This window comes from Anguilla anguilla, chromosome 12 (genome assembly GCF_013347855.1).
Source record: "Anguilla anguilla isolate fAngAng1 chromosome 12, fAngAng1.pri, whole genome shotgun sequence".
In the NCBI taxonomy this organism is placed as follows: domain Eukaryota; kingdom Metazoa; phylum Chordata; class Actinopteri; order Anguilliformes; family Anguillidae; genus Anguilla; species Anguilla anguilla.
The window spans coordinates 2,205,529-2,224,373 of NC_049212.1; the positions used below are offsets into that span (position 1 = coordinate 2,205,529).

Consider the following 18,845-nt stretch of genomic DNA (forward strand, 5'->3'; position numbering starts at 1 on the left):
CCTGTTCTGGAGGCCTGCTCTGTGTCCCTGTGCTGGAGTCGTCTCACAGCCTGGCAGACCTGCTGTGTGTCCCTGTGCTGGAGGCCTGCTCTGTGTCCCTGTGCTGGAGCCGTCTCACAGTCTGACAGAATGTGCCACAGGTCTCGATTGGGGGCAGCACAGAGTGGACGGTCTCATCCGCACCAAACCATTAGCGTAGGTTCTGAGGAGAAGGCAGGGTGTCATAATTGGCCCTGATCAGGAAGCTAAGCCTGGCTTGCGGTATCTTCCACCAGCCTGACCCACTGAGCGATTGGTCCTCCTCACTTACCCATGCTGTCCATCCTCCCAGACCACCTTAGCAAGCTGCTATAACCTGCTACCTCTCCTGCGCCATCCATGATGAACCAGAGTCTTCTGTGCCCCTCTGTTTCTCTACTGGGGGTTTGTACCCCTCTGTTTCTCTACTGGGGGGGTTGTGCCCCTCTGCTTCTCTACTGGGGGGGTTGTGCCCCTCTGCTTCTCTACTGGGGGGTTGGGCCCCTCTGTTTCCCTGCTGGGGGGTTGTACCCCTCTGTTTTCCTGCTGGGGGGTTGTGCCCCTCTGTTTCCCTGCTGGGGGGGTTGTCTCTCTCTGTTTCCCTGCTGGGGGGGTTGAGCCCCTCTGTTTCCCTGCTGGGGGGGTTGTGCCCCTCTGTTTCCCTGCTGGGGGGTTGTCTGTTCTCTTGTGGCTTACAGGTGCAGAAGCAGCAGTAATCAGCTTCATTACTGGATTGCTAACTCCTGACTGGGGAATATAAGACTGTTTGCTGATGGTCTCTCTCTTTTCTCTTTGCCACCTCATAACCGGGCAGCCTGTGGCCCTGCAGTCTGTGCTATATCTGTTGTTGTTTTTCTTTTGCCCACAGCACCTGGTCACTGATCTCGTTGTGCTCACACCTGCACAAATTCACACTGCATTTCCATTACACTTCACAACTCATACGTACCATCTATGTCAGACATATATCAGGTCTTTTGTTTGTAATAAATTGGTGGTACCTTGTACTCGTGTTGTCTCCATTTGGTATGAATTATGGCCGATCATTCGTTACAGAGGCCTGAAGGAGAGCAGCCTGCTCACACGGACGCCGGTCATACACCTTCCACCTCCAGTCCCAAAATAACTCCTCTATTGGCTTTAGGAAAGGGGAGTGGGAGAAGCATTAATCTGAACTCTGGGGATCTGCTGCAGACCAGAGCATTGTGGTACTGACATCGACCCAAACATCGCCTGAGCATTTGGCTCAGCTCCTCAAAATGGCAGCACGCGTTGTTATGTTTGCTCCGCACTGTCCCGGCGCATCGCCCGTAGCTCTCTGCCCAATCAGGTTCTGGCCACGGCACTGATGTTCACCAAGGCTGAACCTGCTTCATCAACATAAAGGATCTCATGTTGCCTAGCTCTGGCATTGATCACCATCAATCTCCGAAATAAAGGCACAAGAGCATTACTGAGACAGTAGAAACAGACCAATGTTTGGGTTTTAATGTATAAATTATATAAAATGCATATTTTAATTACTAGTTAAATATACATTATTGACTGTAGCCTTACAGTAGGCCCAGTCTATAGTTCGTGTTAGAAGTGTCTTGGTATGCTGCAACGCTGAGACGTCCTACCCTCGCATCTGCAATACCATTTGTTCACCTTAAAAGGGAGTTGTCATCTCTGGAGACACACCTGCTTGTCTGCATTTATGATATATCAGTCTGGTGTTTCTCATGGAATACAACTGATAGCTTCTAATGATCAATGAGTTTATGACTATTTAAGTATTCATGTCTAATGTGAATATTTTTGATTAAACTCATTTTAATCATACCGTAGCCTCTCGAGTATAAATCTCACTCCTGGATTAGATGTACCAACGCTAGTTAAATATACGCTTTCATGTCGCCGAAAAGCAGATAATGATTGACCACATTCAAACATTGAGTCATAACTGTGGACATTTAAATCCTAGATGTAGTTGTACACCAAGGAATCATAATTCCTCAGGAAATTATGCAGCAATCAGACATGTAAAAATCTGAATAGGTTTAATAAAATGAGACAAAAAAACACTTATGCCAATAGATTTTTCTTTAATCAAACATCCAAAATAAATACAATCAAGACTATCACATTTCTTCAGCCTTTAATGGTGAAATCCACGGGCCATGGCAAATTCTGCCCGATAGCAGCTGAAGCCCTCATTCTTTTCCAAGATCCTGATGATGACCTTTAAAACAGAAAACACAAGTCACTAGTCCCCTTCACACATCACTGTTATTGTGTATCATGCAACCAATATCAGTGAGCAATAACTCAGCATTCACATCTTACCTCTTGAAGTATGACATCAAAGAGGTCATCCATCATGTTGAATTCATCTCTGTCAATTTTTTCTGCAAAACCCCCGTTACAAGTGCTTTACGTTTAGATAATATTAAAGAAAATTGTTAAGCTTTGCAAGAACAGAGTAAAACAAATGTCAGATTCATTTACCTGATTACTTTACCTGACTCTACACAGAGTTTTTGGTGATTTGGTCTGACAGTGGGGGAGGTAGGTATCTGCTCTAACAAGAGGATTGTCTCAGCTAACATGCAGGAAGCAGTCAGGTAGAAGCAAACTGCAAACATAGAATGCATATCAGGCCAGTGCTATATGTACCACAATTAAACCATCAGTGAAAGCCCAGGTTATACTGGTATATTTATTAATCAATGACAAACTATGTTCTGCAGCATATTCACCAATTTACCCACCCAGATATAATTTCTGATTAACAATGGTGTACCTTTTCAGCTCTCATAAAATGCCAATAGTACAGATTCTGATGTGGTCAGCTGAAAGGAACTTCTTAGCTTGCAAAGGAGATGGTACAGTAGAATGGGCACATCCAATTTGTTCAGGTTCAGGGCATAAACAATATGTAGAGTAAAAAAAAAGGTCTGATGTTTGAACAGACTAGGCAGAATTTGTGTCATTTCAAACAGATTGGAATATGGGTTTAACATCAGCATGCCTTTGGAGCTGAGAAACGCAAGTGAGTACGTTTAACATGGTCGGTGAAAATAGCGGCGATATGTGTTATTGAACCAATAATTTAAACAGAAACATTTACACTCTAGACATTTGAATGTAAACAGTACAAATAACATACAAATGCAACATTACAAACTTGCACCAGCAGGCCTTATCTGAGAGAAGAACAATAATCACATTGTCAGAACAGACAGAACAGACATTGCCACACGAATACCTAACACAAACGCAATTTTCCCTTATGCGGAATAAGCCGGCATTTTGGAAAAACTGAGTTGCGCGGTCTCTAATAAAAATGATTAACATGGCTAATAGGCTCGTCACGTAACAGAAATAATATAAAATGACACCAACACAACAATTCTGTAATTTAATTACAGTATCTCATTTTGCAATAAATTACTGACTTATCATCCGGAGGATCCGCCCCTTCCTCACAACTTACTCGACCCAACTCCTCGTCCAGGCAGTGGTCCTGTCCCGCCTGGACTACTGTAACTCCCTGCTTGCTGGCCTCCCAGCATCATCTATCAGACCCCTGCAACTCATCCAGAACGCAGCAGCGCGTCTGGTCTTCAACCTCCCCAGACATTCCCACGTTACCCCCCTGCTCACCACCCTCCACTGGCTCCCCGTGATGGCTCGCATCAAATTTAAAACATTAGTGCTTGCCTTCAAAGCAGCCAGGGGGTCAGCCCCTCCCTATCTACGTCAACTCATCAGACCCTACACCCCAGCTAGACCTCTCCGTTCTGCTGCCACATGTCGCCTGGTCCCTGCCCCGGCTCGCACCAGCACCCGGTCACGCCTCCTGTCTGTTCTAGCCCCACGGTGGTGGAATGACCTTCCTGTGCAAGTCAGAACAGCAGAGACCCTGGCCGTCTTCAAACGTAGACTGAAGACTCACCTCTTCAAGCTACATCTCACCTCATCACCCCCCACTACCCTCTAACATTTTTTTTTTTTTCTAAATAAAAAAAAAAAAAAAAAGGGGTGTACAATTCACACTTTTTGCAAAGTTATACCTATTGTAGCTCTCTTGCAGGAATGTTGTAAAGCGCTTGTCTCTGAGTTTTGTAATGCACTTGTTGTAAGTCGCTCTGGATAAGAGCGTCTGCTAAGAACCTATAATGTAATGTAATGTAATGTAATGTATCAATGTTCAGTCCAAAAACTCTTATTGACATTTTTAAGTTTGGCCTTACAATCCTTCCAGCTTCTCCCATTGTCATGCCTGGATTTATGACATGGTCAATCACTGTGGCTCTAAATTCATTCGATACAGTAGGATTTCTGCTACCTGCTTGACCACAACCTCAGCCTCAGCCACGACCCGTCCATCAGTACCAACCGCATTGGGCTGCTCCATGTTGTCAGACACTGCTGAATGTAGTGCTGTAAAACTGCCTGTTATATTGGGATTACCAATCGTGCTGCAATGCGACTCACCTGGGCAATGTTGTTGGATGAGACAGGATTGCAAACATGTTGACTTTATTTTACAATCTGCATGTCTAGCAATAATAATTTGGATGTCTTAATATGAGGTGACCGTATTGTGAAAACTGAGTGTGATTTAGAGTTTTGTACTTTGTGTGTAGGTACAGCAATTTGTGTCTTAAGGTAAGAATTTTGCCGGTTGTTGGTTTAGCTCATTGCATTGAGTCAAAGCAGTCATAACATACTGTAATGCATTTGCAGATATTAGAAATGCATATGAAAAAATGAGAAACTGTAGGGTCTCAGGAACATCTCAGAGACTGGATGTCATGCAATCCACACTTCTGCCTTGATTTTGGCTTAGTGGTCTAATCCATTCAACTGATGTGCAGCAGATCCAGGTTCAAACCTGCAGGAAAATGATTTCTTTGAGAGGTAACAGAAACATAACTGCTCAATAGGCAAGCAGTGACTTTTCAAAATGTATTGAGTTGTGGTTACACTACAGTAACAGAAGCAAGCAGTCATCAGACACTACACAACTTTCCTTATAATGGATTTTATTTCCATTCCATTACATTACATTATAAGCATTTGGCATTTGGCTTATCCAGAGCGATGTACAACAAAGTGTATAACCATAACCAGGAACAATTCATCTACTGTAGATGAATTTCATTGCTTCATCTGTGTAGATTTCAGCCCCATACTGATCTACTCACATTGAGCCCAAATGAAATAAGTACTAGTGTGTCACAGGAGTTCCATACATCATACAATAATGAATAATAACAGCAAAGCATTTGATATTTTTATAATTCAGGTTTAATCACTGAAGATTATTGTCTAAAAACACGGGAAATTACAGCAACAGGTTCAAATAAAACAACCATGACAAAATAAATAAGGAAACTCAACCCATCATTGTTTACAGTAATGAAAGGAAATAAGTACACTGCAGTGACCATTCTGCGTTCTCCCTATCAGCTGCATTTGCCCACAGAAATTTGCACATTGAACTCTAATGAAAGCATGAAAATGAATGAAAGAAACTGTAAAAACTAGTAAAATGCACATTTAAGTGGAGGAGTTTGCCACTGGCTTCTCTTATACAAAGATGTAGATACAGGAGAGAATTATTTCTTCAAAAACATTTTACCCTGCCATCTGATGCCATTATTACTCTCAATGTTATATTAGTGTTTTAATAATAAAAAGTTCATAAACACACCTACAACATTTGCAATATAAATGTATTCAAATGTAATAAAAAATATAATCATATTTAGGATGTGATAAACCTTAACCTGCTAAAAGATCATACTCTTATGTACAGGGTTTAAGCTGTACTGAGGTTAATATTGGGTACAGCTGAAATTGCAGTGATAAGGCATTGGTCAAGGAAGGTTGCAAGTGTGTCGACGTGTGTGTGTGTGTGTGTGATTGGGTGAGAGTGTGTATTTCTGAATGTGTGTGTGTGCGCATGTGGGCGTATGTCAGGAGTCGCTTGCACCCCCCCTGCTACCTCTACCCACCACAGGTGCAAGGATCCACCCACCACGAACAACCAGACACAGGGATAAGGTAAGCAGAGTCTTTATTGAATTTATACTAAAACAGTTCATGGACAAACAGCTGCCCCGCTCTGACCCCCCTCCCTTCTTTAACTCCCCCCCTGCTTGTACGGTGACCCCACCAACGACTGACCCCATGTTGCGCGAGCCGAGCCCCAGGAGAGGGACTCCCCGTCATCGCACCGCAAGCCGTCACACACAGTGGTAAGTTACCCCGTGCCCCACACTCACTCCGCACAGTGCTCGTTCTCTGACCCTCTCTCTCAGGTCTGCCTGCGCAGCACAGACCGGCCCCCACTTGGCCACCCCAGGGGGGGGTCAACACACACAGGGAGAGGGAGGTCACACACGCACACGCACAGGGACGCACACAAACTGAACAAAAAAGTTGGGACGTGACTCGGCCCGTGCCAAGAAATGCCGGGCCTCCACGTCCCAAAATAAAAAACACAAAACCCAAAGAAACAGGCAGGGACTGCTCCTTCTCCCTGGAACCACTGCGGCCGGACGTCGTCGTTCTCCCAGGCTTCAGAATCCTCCGGACAGGGGAACAGGGCCGTACTGGGGAGAGGAGAAGGCGCAGCACCAGTTACCCCACTGTGGACTGGGCAGGACAGAGCACAGTCACGCTTCACGGCGTTCCTCGCTGCACGTCCCTCACTCAGCTGGGGCTCCGCCCCCGCTCGCCTCCTGCCCAGCCCGGGGCTCCGCCCCCGCTCGCCTCCTGCCCAGCCCGGGGCTCCGCCCCCGCTCGCCTCCTGCCCAGCCCGGGGCTCACGCTCCACTGCAGGCTGCCTTCTCCCGCTTGGGTTTTCCCCAAGCCGCCACCACCGTTCCTCTCCTCACTCGGCCGCCAACACGGTTCCAGTCCCGCCGCCACTCACACCTAAACCCCCCCCCCCCCACGGGATTTCTCCCTAAAGAAAATAAGAAAAAGAATAACGAAAGTAAAAACCAAATCCAAAGTCCTCAACAAAAACCCAATAACTAAAGGAAGAGAGAAAAAAAAAAGAAAATCCAAACACAAAAACGAAGAAAACAAATCCAAAAGAAACCCCAAGTTAAAAAGTCTACAGAGCCTGTTCCTTCCTGGCTGCCTGAACCCAAACTGCCACAATCCCTGCTCTCTTATCCCCTTCCCTGCGTCCGAGGAAACAAGCGGCAGCTGTGTGAGCTCGTCACCTGGAAAAGTGGAGGAAACCAATTAGCCCTAGTTCACATACGCACATGTGCTCCCAATTACCAATTAGGTGCTCTTACCAAGCTGATGGCTTGTCAGGCTCACCTCCTGACACGTATGGTTGTTGGAGTGACTGTGGATGTGAGTATGTGTGTGCATGTTCATGTGTATGTGTGTGTGCATGTGTGTGAGTGTGTGAGTATTTGTGTGTGCATGTGTGTGAGTATGTGTATGTGTGTGCATGTTCATGTGTGAGTGTGTGAGTATGTGTGTGTGCATGTGTGTGAGTATGTGTATGTGTGTGCATGTTCATGTGTATGTGTGTGTGCATGTGTGTGAGTAAGTATGTGCATGTTCATGTGTATGTGTGTGTGCATGTGTGTGAGTATGTGTGTGCATGTTCATGTGTATGTGTGTGTGAGTGTGTGAGTATGTGTGTGCATGTTCATGTGTATGTGTGTGTGCATGTGTGTGAGTGTGTGAGTATGTGTGTGCATGTGTGTGAGTATGTGAGTATGTGTGTGCATGTTCATGTGTATGTGCATGTGGGTGAGTGTGTGAGTGTGTGTGTGTGTGCATGTTCATGTGTATGTGTGTGTGCATGTGTGTGAGTGTGTGAGTAAGTGTGTGTGCATGTGTGTGAGTGTGTGAGTATGTGTGTGCATGTTCATGTGTATGTGTGTGTGCATGTGTGTGAGTGTGTGAGTGTGTGTGTGCATGTTCATGTGTATGTATGTGTGCATGTGTGTGAGTGTGTGCATGTGTGTGAGTATGTGTGTGCATGTTCATGTGTATGTGTGTGCATGTGTGTGAGTGTGTGTGTGCATGTTCATGTGTATGTGTGTGTGCATGTGTGTGAGTATGTGTGTGCATGTTCATGTGTATGTGTGTGTGCATGTGTGTGAGTATGTGTGTGCATGTTCATGTGTATGTGTGTGTGCATGTGTGAGTATGTGAGTATGTGTGTGCTTGTGTGTGCATGTGTGTGAGTATGTGTGTGTGCATGTGTGTGAGTGTGTGAGTATGTGAGTATGTGTGTGTGCATGTGTGTGAGTGTGTGAGTATGTGTGTGTGCATGTGTGTGAGTGTGTGTGTTGTGAACTCTCTCGGCCAACGGGGGGTGCGGTTGACGGAAGTCAAGAAGAACCAGATCAGTGAGTCTGAGGTAGAGGTTAACAAAAAGCACTTTAATGGTCGTAATGAGTGGGGGTAGGGGTAGGGGGAGCCAAAAACAACTAAAGAGTCTTCCCGGTCGGGGTATCGGTGCTCCACTCCAGGTATTCAAACCTCCTTCTGGAGAGAAACAAGAAACACACAGGTTAGGGGGGGAATACGGCCTGGCCAGTCAGATCCTGGTCCGGCTCCTTGCTCCGGGCGCCGGCTGGTGATCCTCCAGTCCTCAAGGGGTGTAGGGGGAGAAGGCCTCCCTCCCAAGTGAGGTAGCACTCCAATCCTTCCCCAGCTCAAGTTTTGAGTTGTTCCTGTCTTTGCCCCCTGTCACATGGTCCACTTGAATCACAGTTATTCTTTACATTACATTACATTACAGGCATTTAGCAGACGCTCTTATCCAGAGCGACGTACAACAAGTGCATAGGTTTCAAGATGTAGAGGCGCAAAAGAAACACTAGAGTGAAGTAAGGATCGTAGTGCCAGAAGTGACCACATCGATCAGGACTCCAACCCTGTAGAGTAAGCTTGTTCAGCAGCAAGAATCCTACCAAGTACAAAGTACAAACTAGCACTGGAATCACACCTAATCATACAAAAACAATCCTACCAGATACACTAACATAATCAAATTATCCTAGCTAGGTACAATGAGCTGAACTATAGGCTAGGGAGGGGTGGGGAGAGGTGCAGCCTGAAGAGATGAGTCTTCAGTCTGCGTTTGAAAGTGGTGAGATTCTCTGCTGTTCTGACCATCACGGGGAGGTCATTCCACCAGCGAGGGGCCAGGACAGACAGCAGACGGGAGCGGGAAGTGCAGACGCGAAGAGGGGGAGGTGCCAAGCGTCCAGAGGTGGCAGAACGGAGAGGTCTGGCTGGTGTGTAGGGTCTGATGATCCTCTGAATGTACCCTGGTGCTGACCCCTTAGCTGCCTGGTATGCAAGCACCAAGGACTTAAATTTGATGCGAGCCATAACAGGCAGCCAGTGGAGGTCAGTGAGCAGGGGGGTGACATGGGAATGTCTGGGGAGGTTGTAGACCAGACGCGCTGCAGCATTCTGGATGAGCTGCAGGGGTCTGATGGCGGATGCTGGCAGACCAGCCAGTAGCGAGTTGCAGTAGTCCAAGCGGGACAGGACCATCGCTTGAACCAGGAGCTGGGTTGCGTAGGTGGTGAGGAAGGGGCGGATTCTCCGGATGTTGTACAGGAAGAACCTGCACGTTCGACTCACCGCCGTGATGTTCTGGGAGAGGGACAGTCTGTTGTCCATCACCACTCCAAGGTTTTTTGCGGTGGGTGATGATGACACCACAGTGTCCCCCAGGGAAATAGAAAAGTCAAGAAGGTTAGAGGATGGAGCAGGGATGAAGATCATCTCCGTCTTGCCTGGGTTCAGCTTAAGATGGTGGTTATCCATCCAGCTCTGGATGTCCCTCAGGCAGGCAGAGATGCGAGCAGAGACCTGAGTGTCAGAGGGCGGGAAGGAGAGAAAGAGTTGGGTGTCATCGGCATAACAATGATAGGACAACCCATGGGCAGAGATAACAGGACCAAGAGATTGGGTGTACAGGGAGAATAGGAGGGGACCAAGGACAGAGCCCTGGGGAACTCCTGTGGCAAGGGGGCGAGGTGCTGATACTGCACCAGCCCAGGCGACTTGGAAGGAGCGACCGGAGAGGTAGGACTCAATCCAGTCAAGTGCTGTGCCACAGATCCCCATAGCTGCCAGGGAGGACAGGAGGATGGGATGGTTGACGGTGTCAAAGGCGGCAGAAAGGTCTAGGAGGATCAGGACAGATGAATCGGAGGCTGCTTGTGCGGCGTGAAGCGACTCATTGACCGAGAGGAGTGCGGTCTCCGTCGAGTGGCCAGGTCTGAAGCCAGACTGGTAGGGGTCTAGGAGGTTGTTCAGGGAGAGAAAAGAGGAGAGTTGATTAGAAGCAGCTCGTTCAATTGTTTTGGATAGGAAAGGGAGAAGGGAGACAGGACGGTAGTTCTGGATGACAGAGGGGTCCAGAGTGGGCTTTTTCAGCAGTGGGGTGACGTGGGCCAGCTTGAAAGAGGAGGGGAAACGTCCAGAAGACAAGGAGGAGTTCACGAGGGAGGTGACATATGGGAGGATGTCAGGTGTGATGGTCTGGAGGAGAGAGGAAGGGATGGGGTCAAGAGCACAGGTGGTAGGGCGGTGGGAGAGTAGGAGCTGGGAAACATCAGAGTCAGTGAGGGGAGAGAAAGTGGAGAAACAAGGGGAGGGAACAGAGCTGGGGGAGTGGGGAAGGGTGGTGGTGGACGTGAAGGAGCTGCGGATGTCTGCAATTTTCTCATCGAAGAAAACTGCAAAGTCATCTGCAGCGAGGGAGGACTGAGGTGGGGAAGGAGTGCTGAGGAGAGAGGAGAAAATGGAGAACAGCTGATGAGGGTTAGAGGCAGATTTATGGATTTTTGTTTGATAATAATTAATTTTGGCAGAGGTTACAGCGGTAGAAAATGTAGCTAGTAGAGACTGGTAGGCAGACAGGTCGGATTGAGCCATGGATTTCCTCCACTTCCTCTCCGCTGCACGTAGGCTGGCCCGGTTGGTTCGGAGGGGGTCAGACATCCACGGACTGGGAGGGGACGAGCGTGCCTGCCTGGAGACTAGAGGACAGAGAGAGTCAAGTGCTGAGGAGAGCGAGGAAGACAGAGTGGAGGATGCAGAGTCAGTGGGAAGGTTGGAGAAGGATTCAAGAGTGGGGAGTGAAGCAGTGACACTGGAAGCGAGAGAGGAGGGAGAGAGGGAGCGGAGATTCCGGCGGACCATGACAGTAGGAGTGGATGGAGGGGAGGGAGGGAGGGGAGTAAGAGGGAGGGAGAAGGAAATGAAGTGGTGGTCAGACTGGTGCAGAGGGGTCACTGTGGGATTGGAAGAGGAGCAATTCCTCAGGATAACCAGGTCTAGGAGATTGCCAGCTTTGTGTGTTGGTGGGGAGTGCATTAGGGAGAGATCGAATGAGTGAAGTAGAGGCAGGAAGGCTGCGGAGTGGGAGGCATCAAGGTGGATGTTGAAGTCTCCCAGGAGGATCAGTGGGGTGCCATCCTCTGGGAAGGAGCTCAGCAGGGTGTCGAGCTCATCAAAGAAGTTTCCCAGGGGCCCTGGAGGGCGATAGATAACTACAATATACAAGTTAACAGGATAGGTGATTGAGACAGAGTGGTATTCAAAGGTAGAGATGGAGAGGTGAGAGAGGGGGAGAACAGAGAATTTCCAGGAGGGAGAGATCAGCAAACCTGTGCCCCCACCACGGCCAGATGGGCGGGGGGTGTGAGAGAAGGAGAAGGAGGAGGAGAGGGCTGCAGGGGTTGCAGTGTTGCCTGGTGTGATCCAGGTCTCAGTGAGGGCAAGGAAATGTAAAGAGAGGAGGGACGCGTAGGCTGAAATGAAGTCAGCCTTCCGCGTAGCAGACTGGCAGTTCCATAGCCCTCCTGCGACCGTGAAGTTGTCACAGGGGGTCAATGAGGGATAGCGAAGGTTGGAGGGGTTCCGTCGCCGCGGGGGGCCTCGCCTGCAGAAGCGAGTTCTGAAGGGGAGAGAACAGGTTGGGATGGGATGGGCACATAGCATAGCAGTGAGGACAGGGAGTAGAGAGAGGAAGGGTGATGGTAGAAGGATAGGGATACAATGACACAAACTGGGAGGGAGCGACGCTAACTAACTCCAAACAGTTCTAATATAGCGTCGCTCCAAGCCAGACTACAAGCCCTAATTAGCAAATGAAAAGCAGCTGGTGACCAAGCAATTGCCCCACAAACCAGCAGCTAACTAGCTCCACACAATGCCTGCTTGATGCAGTCAGTTAAGAGCAAATGAGGCTAATAAGGTACTACACTTTAAACTACACTTCACAAACAAACACCAAAACTAATGCTGGGCAACTACAAAACAGGTAGAAGTCTAATCTAGCTACACTAATGGCAAAAAACAGATACTTAGCCCGCTCTAGGAGAACTTCTGCGGGTTCTGCACAGCTGAATCCTGATTGCACTTTCTTTACACTTTACACTTTCCAGTTCATCACAATTATGCATCCACTTTAAGAGAGTTGGCCCACGGCTGCTTACCGTCTCAGGTTCAGGTGTAGAGAGTCGCCCGGCGTAGCTCAGTAGGAAGCCCCAGCAACTCTGCCATTCCTGTGTTTGTGCTGGTCTACAAAGCCTGCGTGCTCATCAGTACAAGCAGCTTCAGGTGGGCGGTGGCAGCCAATCCGTCAAGCAGCTTCAGGTGTGCTGCAGAGTGGAAAATTCCACCTACCTTCCCTCTGCTACAGCCCTGTCCATGGTGCTGCCCGGTGTCACCTCAGTTGGTCTGCCTGGTGCTGTCCAGGGTCCTGAATGTTTCCAGACTGTGCTTTGGCAGGTAACGCCCACTCACGACTTTTCCTAGCGGCCGCCGGTGTCGATGGGCTCGGCCGTCCTGGTGGTCTTGTGGGGAGCACCGATAAGGGATCGGGGCGCCACAGTGTGTGCATGTGTGTGAGTGTGTGAGTATGTGTGTGCATGTTCATGTGTGTGAGTGTGTGAGTATGTGTGTGCATGTTCATGTGTGTGAGTGTGTGAGTATGTGTGTGCATGTTCATGTGTGTGAGTGTGTGAGTATGTGTGTGTGTGCGTGTGTACGTGACGCCCCACATCGTGCCTAACAACGCCCCTTAGCTGTTCTAAAATCACTGTAAACCAGGGCTTTAATATATAAGGAATAAACCAGAGCGGGCTGTCCCATTATTGGAAAATAATGTAGGAGGGGGGTGGTGATGCGCCTGAGGTTATTTTCCACTAACGGGACAGCCCGGAGGGGTTTATTCCACTTATACAACAGGTTACCAACAATGACTAATATATGGATACTTTAATATTTATTGATTTTTATCGACTTAACCGGCTGTTAGTCATGTTTACAAAGGCCACAGCAGCCATGTGGCCAACATTGCCTTTCTCCATGACGACAGTCACCTGATCTCTACCGGAGGGAAGGACATGAGCATCCTGCAGTGGTCGGTCATCTAGGGAACTCTGCTGCACCTTCATTGGAGCCTCCTGTCCACTAGAGGGCAGGACTGCTGTGCCTAAAACTGTCTTTACCCTGCTGTCCTACTCCTGGCTGTCTGAGTGTTCTGTACTGCACTGTGCTGAGTAGCCACTAGATGGGGCTCTGGCAAAAGAAAAATAGCATGTCAAGAAGAATATTTAAAGCTATTTAAAGAGCTGTAGCTGCTACATGTGCCGTTTGCAGAAGTCTATAGCGATAAAGATATATAACCGTGTGGCTGTTGTATTTTAATATTTAAAGTACTTAATCTTGTTGTGGCACTAAGCACTTGATGCGTAGATAAAAGTATGCTAATGCTAGACTTGGCCTCTTTTGTTTTACTAATAAAGTTTCTACTTGAGTTTGAGTTGTGTACACTTTGTTTTTGTTGAGAGTAAAACCTTGTGCCTTACTTCCAGTTCTGTTTTACTTTATTTCCAGTTGCCTGCAAAAAGTAGGGAATCCAACTGAACATATCATACAATTTGTGTCTTTCTGTGGTGTTATGACTTCACTCAGTCCCAGTGAGGAGGTATTCCTATGATGTGTGATTTAGACACAGAGGATTACTATGCTGATTGTGACACGGTCAGGTCTTGGTCATGTTTGCTGGAGGTGTGTTCTCTGAAATGACCTTGTGACCAGCACCCTCACCAGCTGCCACTTGCTGTTGACCGTCAACATGACCGGGGCCAAGAAAAGAAAGGATGTGACATCAGCCTTCACCTTCTCTCTCGTTCTCCTCTCATCTGCCATGAAATTGGTTTTGGCCCAATATTTGCAGGCAATAGCCATGTCTTTGGAAGGCCGTGGATAAGGTCAACAGGGAAACCTACAGACCTGCCCTGCTCTGACTTCTGACTTGTTTATTTGGACATTTTCCAAAGGCGAGGCACAGTGGGAACATGTGATTAGCAAGATTTTGGGGGTTGGACCCAATCAACAGCTTGATCCACCTGCCTGTCAAAAAACAAATGAAATATTGCTACTGCATAACACATGCAGCTTGCATTTAGAATGCATTTAATGATTCTGGTAAAGATTTGGTTTGCATTTTGGGGTCTGTTGATCTCCCAAACCCTCCCCCCCCCCCCCCCCCCTTCCCCAACCACAATATGGTCTGCAATCACAATATGAACCCCCATCCCCCACAAACTACAATCCTTCTAAAACCTTTTTAAAAAAATAGATATCATCTTTTAACTTATAAGGGTCTCCTGGATGCCTTTGAGCCTGGGTGGGGGGGGGGGGGGGGTTGGGGTTGGGGTTGGGGAGGTCTCTAGATCAGTAAAGGTTGATAACCCCCATGTTAAAGGGTGCGGAGTACTCATTTTCTTCAGTTCTGTCTGTATTTCAGTAAATATGTCATATTTATCCCCCCCAACCCCGTCCAACCCCCTACAGCTTCTTCAGGAAATTACTTGTGCCTGAGATGAGGGGCAGCCCTTTGGCAGAAAAGGTAGCTGTTAAAATGTTATTCTCGTAGTAAATTAATTTTTATAGATTTAGGCCGATAATTTCCCAAATGTTGTATATAAATAGGATGTACATAGCCATCTTGTTTTATATTAGTCACTCCCATCCTGTACAGATATATAGCACTGCATGGTGCAAGGCAGGATTTTATTTTATTTTTATTTATTTTTATTTTTTTTGCAGAAACACTCTGACGTGGAGAGGAAGGGTTTATTGAACCAATCAGAACCTGAGGATGGTCAGCGTTTAGTGAACCAATCAGAACCTGAGGATGGTCAGCGTCTATTGAACCAATCAGAACCTGAGGATGGTCAGCGTTTATTGAACCAATCAGAACCTGTGGATGGTCAGTTGCCTGAACTGAGCAAGCCATCCCATCACTTTGAGATAACGTCAGGGAGCCTGAGTCTCAACTTTACGTCTCATTCTGTAGAGAGCTTCTACTTCACCAGTGTCATTACACCAGGGGTTCATTCCAATCGCTTATTTTATCCATCCTCATCTCGGTCCTCGCGTAACCTGGAAATCAATCAAGTCCGCCATCTTTAAGGACGTTCCAATCCGTTTAATGCTCCTTGGAGGAGCGAGGAGGCTCCTGGAGGATGCTTCAGTGAGGATACATCTTTTTTGGAGAGTGTGACGTATGTGTGATCTACCTGGGGTCCATCTCTCCGCATTTGCCGACTGTAAATGGCCTGGCTTCAAACTGATGCTAAGCAAGGACGTTCCATTTTCCTAACACATGCTGCCTCGATTCCTCCCTCCTCATATCTCATCCTTGCATCTTCTCTTCACGTCCTTCATTCAGTGGTGCTGAGAAGCAAGGAAAGGACACTAGGGAGAGTTTCAAGGAGTGAAAATAAGTGATTGGAATGAACCCATGGACACTGGTTTTTTACTCGATCAATGAGGAAATACTGCCCCCTACAGCCCCACCAACGCTACTACTCCACCACACTGGTGGCATGTTTAAACAAAAAAAAACCCTAAAAAAAAGCAGGAAAAGGGAAAAGGAAAAAAAAACTCTGCTGGGTCCAGCTCTGGCTGGTTCCTTCTGTCACGTTTTGGGGGAGAGGACCAGGTGCGGAGTGAAAAACACAGGAAACTCAAAAGGAAAGTTTAAACAAAGAGCTTTACTTCAAAAATAAAGACGGAGTGTGGCACAGTGGGTAAGGAACTGCGCTTGTAACCGAAAGGTCGCAGGTTCGATTCCCGGGTAAGGACACTGCCGTTGTACCCTTGAGCAAGGTACTTAACCTGCATTGCTTCAGTATATATCCAGCTGTATAAATGGATACAATGTAAAAGCGCTATGTAAAAAAGTTGTGTAAGTCGCTCTGGATAAGAGCGTCTGCTAAATGCCTGTAATGTAATGTAAAGAATAACAAATAAAAGGCCATACAGGGCAACTCTCTAAAACACAAAAATCTTCCGAAAGGGAAAAAGCAAAACTTCTCAAAATCCAAATGAACACAGAGCAGGACAAGGGCGAGGCAGAACACAGGAGACACAACAGCAGAGCATACATAGGCGGAAAACACAGAGGCAGAAACACAAGCAGGCGGAACACAAGCAGAACACACAAGAACACAAGCAGGCAGATACATACACAAGAACACAAGGACCCAGAACCCGAGTCTTCTTCTTCTTCTTCTTTTCTCTGGTTTTAATGGCGGTTGGCAAACCTAAATTGGTGCATTACCACCCCCTACTGTGTACATTGGCATCTGATTTATTTCTCAAAAAAAATTAAATAAAACAATAGCCCCACCCTCCCATACCTGAACCACGATTTTTTGCTATTTCGCTATATCCCTGGAGTCTGACTCCCTCCAAACCCTTTCGCCAAAATTCCCTGTATTTCGTTCCCCTTCACATCCGTTATACCCAAAATCTCTTTCGCTGCATCCACCACCATCCTGATTCTCTCTGATTTTGTTTCTATCTCACTTGCACAGTTAATCACCATTGCAATAAATGCCAGAAACCTTCTTCTATTCAAATGCATGATTTCTTTGTCACATCTCCCTTGATCTTTTCCCTCTATTCCAGTTCTATTCTGCTCCTTCCTCTCAGTTCCCGCTTCTGCCCTCACTCTCTTCGTTGCTTCTGCATATGTTATTTTATTCTGCACTTGTGTTCTTTCCACCTCACTTTCCCTCTTCCTTCTTTCACACTGCTTTTCTCCCGCTTCATGATTTCCCCCACAGTGAAAGCATATTGCCTGTTCTTTAGACACCGTACAATCAGAACACCCATCTTTCCCACACCTTCTACACCTGTGATCCTTTTTCCTACACACTGCTGCCACGTGTCCATAATCCTGACACCAATAGCACCTCAGTGGAACCCTCTCATATTCCCTCACCCTGTAACAAACATAATCTAAATAGACTCTTTCTGGTAATTCTCCCTCAAATTCTAAAAGTACTGATCCATGTTCTTGTTCTTTTTCCTCCCGATAGCTTTTCATCCGCTTTGCCCCTAAAACTCCTTCTACCTCCAAAAAACAATCGGCGTCTACCGACAATGAGACCTCATTAATAACACCTTTCCCTAGCGCTCTTTCTCTCATTAAAAAACTAACTACTTTTGTCGATTCAAGTCTTTTTATTTTAAGAGCCTTGTCCCTCGGTCTTTTCGACTGACACTACATGACTACAATTAACCCCCTGGTTACCCTCACTGCTCTTACTTCCCCAATCTCCTTCTTTATGAGTTTCCCTATTTTATGGGCATCATTAAAAACGCAATTTGGGCTGAAGCCCAATGCTTGACAGTGAGGATTGACTCTGGGTCTGGTTTCACTCACATTAGTGTTTATTTGTGGCTTCCTAGGGAGAAATAAGAGCACTGATGTGTAATGTGTAATCCTGAAATCACACACGGTAAAAAAAGTCCCAGGTTCGCGTCCTCTTTGCATAGAGCTAGCATGTTCCTGTGTTTGTGCTGGTTTCCTCTGTGTCCATATAGTCCTAATTAAGAAAGAATTATGCAATTCTGTCTACAGATACAAAGTCAACACTGAATCTATAATTTTACACAACATAAAGGGTCCCTTCAGAATAAGAAACATCAGTGTCCATGTTTTTGCTCACAAGTGAAAACATGCAACCATTTATGATGTCTGCAACAACAACAATAATTTGATGATACTCATAGTGCAACAGTAATGCCCAAAAAGCCAAACTTCATGCTGACCAGAGAAAGCTTGTGTAATCCATTTATTGCAGTTATTATTGAAGTTATTACAAGGCTATCTCTCAGAACTCTGCAAAATCATTATTACTGCTTAATTTACTTGTCATGCAGATTATGTTTATGTTTGTCACAGCCCAAACATGAGATTACAGTTCAAACTAATAAGCGCCCATGAAACAAATAGCTCAGCGTGAAACTGAACATTCACTGCCATCTAGTGGCTGTTTAAAAGAACAACAATATTATTTTTCCAACGGTCTTTTCTAGAACTCCACAGGTGTTCTCATGTCTTAATAAATTGCTGTAGATGTGACTGTGAACTAAAATCTTTTGCAAATAATTAAATGTTTGATTGAACAAAAAAACGGTTTTCATGTCTATACGAGTGCACACTGCCCATTCTTTCACTGCTCTGCCTCAGTTCCTGTAGATTCAGTGGGAAACCTGCAATGATTAATGCACTTCAGACTGTGTTCTGCAGTGTACAGCTGCTTGGAAGCTTAAGGTAGTGAAGGGAAGTGTATGTTTCTGTATTTCTGTATGCACCCCTGGTCACTTCTGCCTAGGCCTGTGGCCTTGTCCCAGTCTCCACATTCCCAGTTACCGTGGCGATGAGGGCGAAGAGCGATGAAGAGCTACGGGGAAGATGGAATGCAGCTCAGGGCCGTCCCGACTACACTCCTGAGAGG

At 46.7% G+C, this 18,845-nt stretch overlaps 2 protein-coding genes and 1 long non-coding RNA gene across 3 annotated transcripts in view; all 3 read right to left on the minus strand.

The window, feature by feature from the left end:
- The window catches only part of LOC118209722, a 411,967-nt gene that overhangs the window by 126,532 nt on the left and 266,590 nt on the right, over positions 1-18,845 (minus strand). The gene's annotated exons all lie outside the window — the stretch shown is intronic.
- On the minus strand, positions 2,144-2,391 carry LOC118209736. The gene is made up of 2 exons (XR_004761761.1): positions 2,347-2,391; positions 2,144-2,242 (listed from the first exon to the last, which is right to left on the minus strand). It is a non-coding gene; the product is annotated as an uncharacterized LOC118209736 (long non-coding RNA).
- The window catches only part of LOC118209894 (NACHT, LRR and PYD domains-containing protein 3-like), a 178,251-nt gene continuing 172,239 nt past the window's right edge, over positions 12,834-18,845 (minus strand). The window contains exon 13 of the mRNA XM_035385619.1: positions 12,834-12,875. Within this exon, the coding sequence (XP_035241510.1) occupies positions 12,834-12,875 (42 nt within the window). The remainder of the gene's footprint in view (positions 12,876-18,845) is intronic.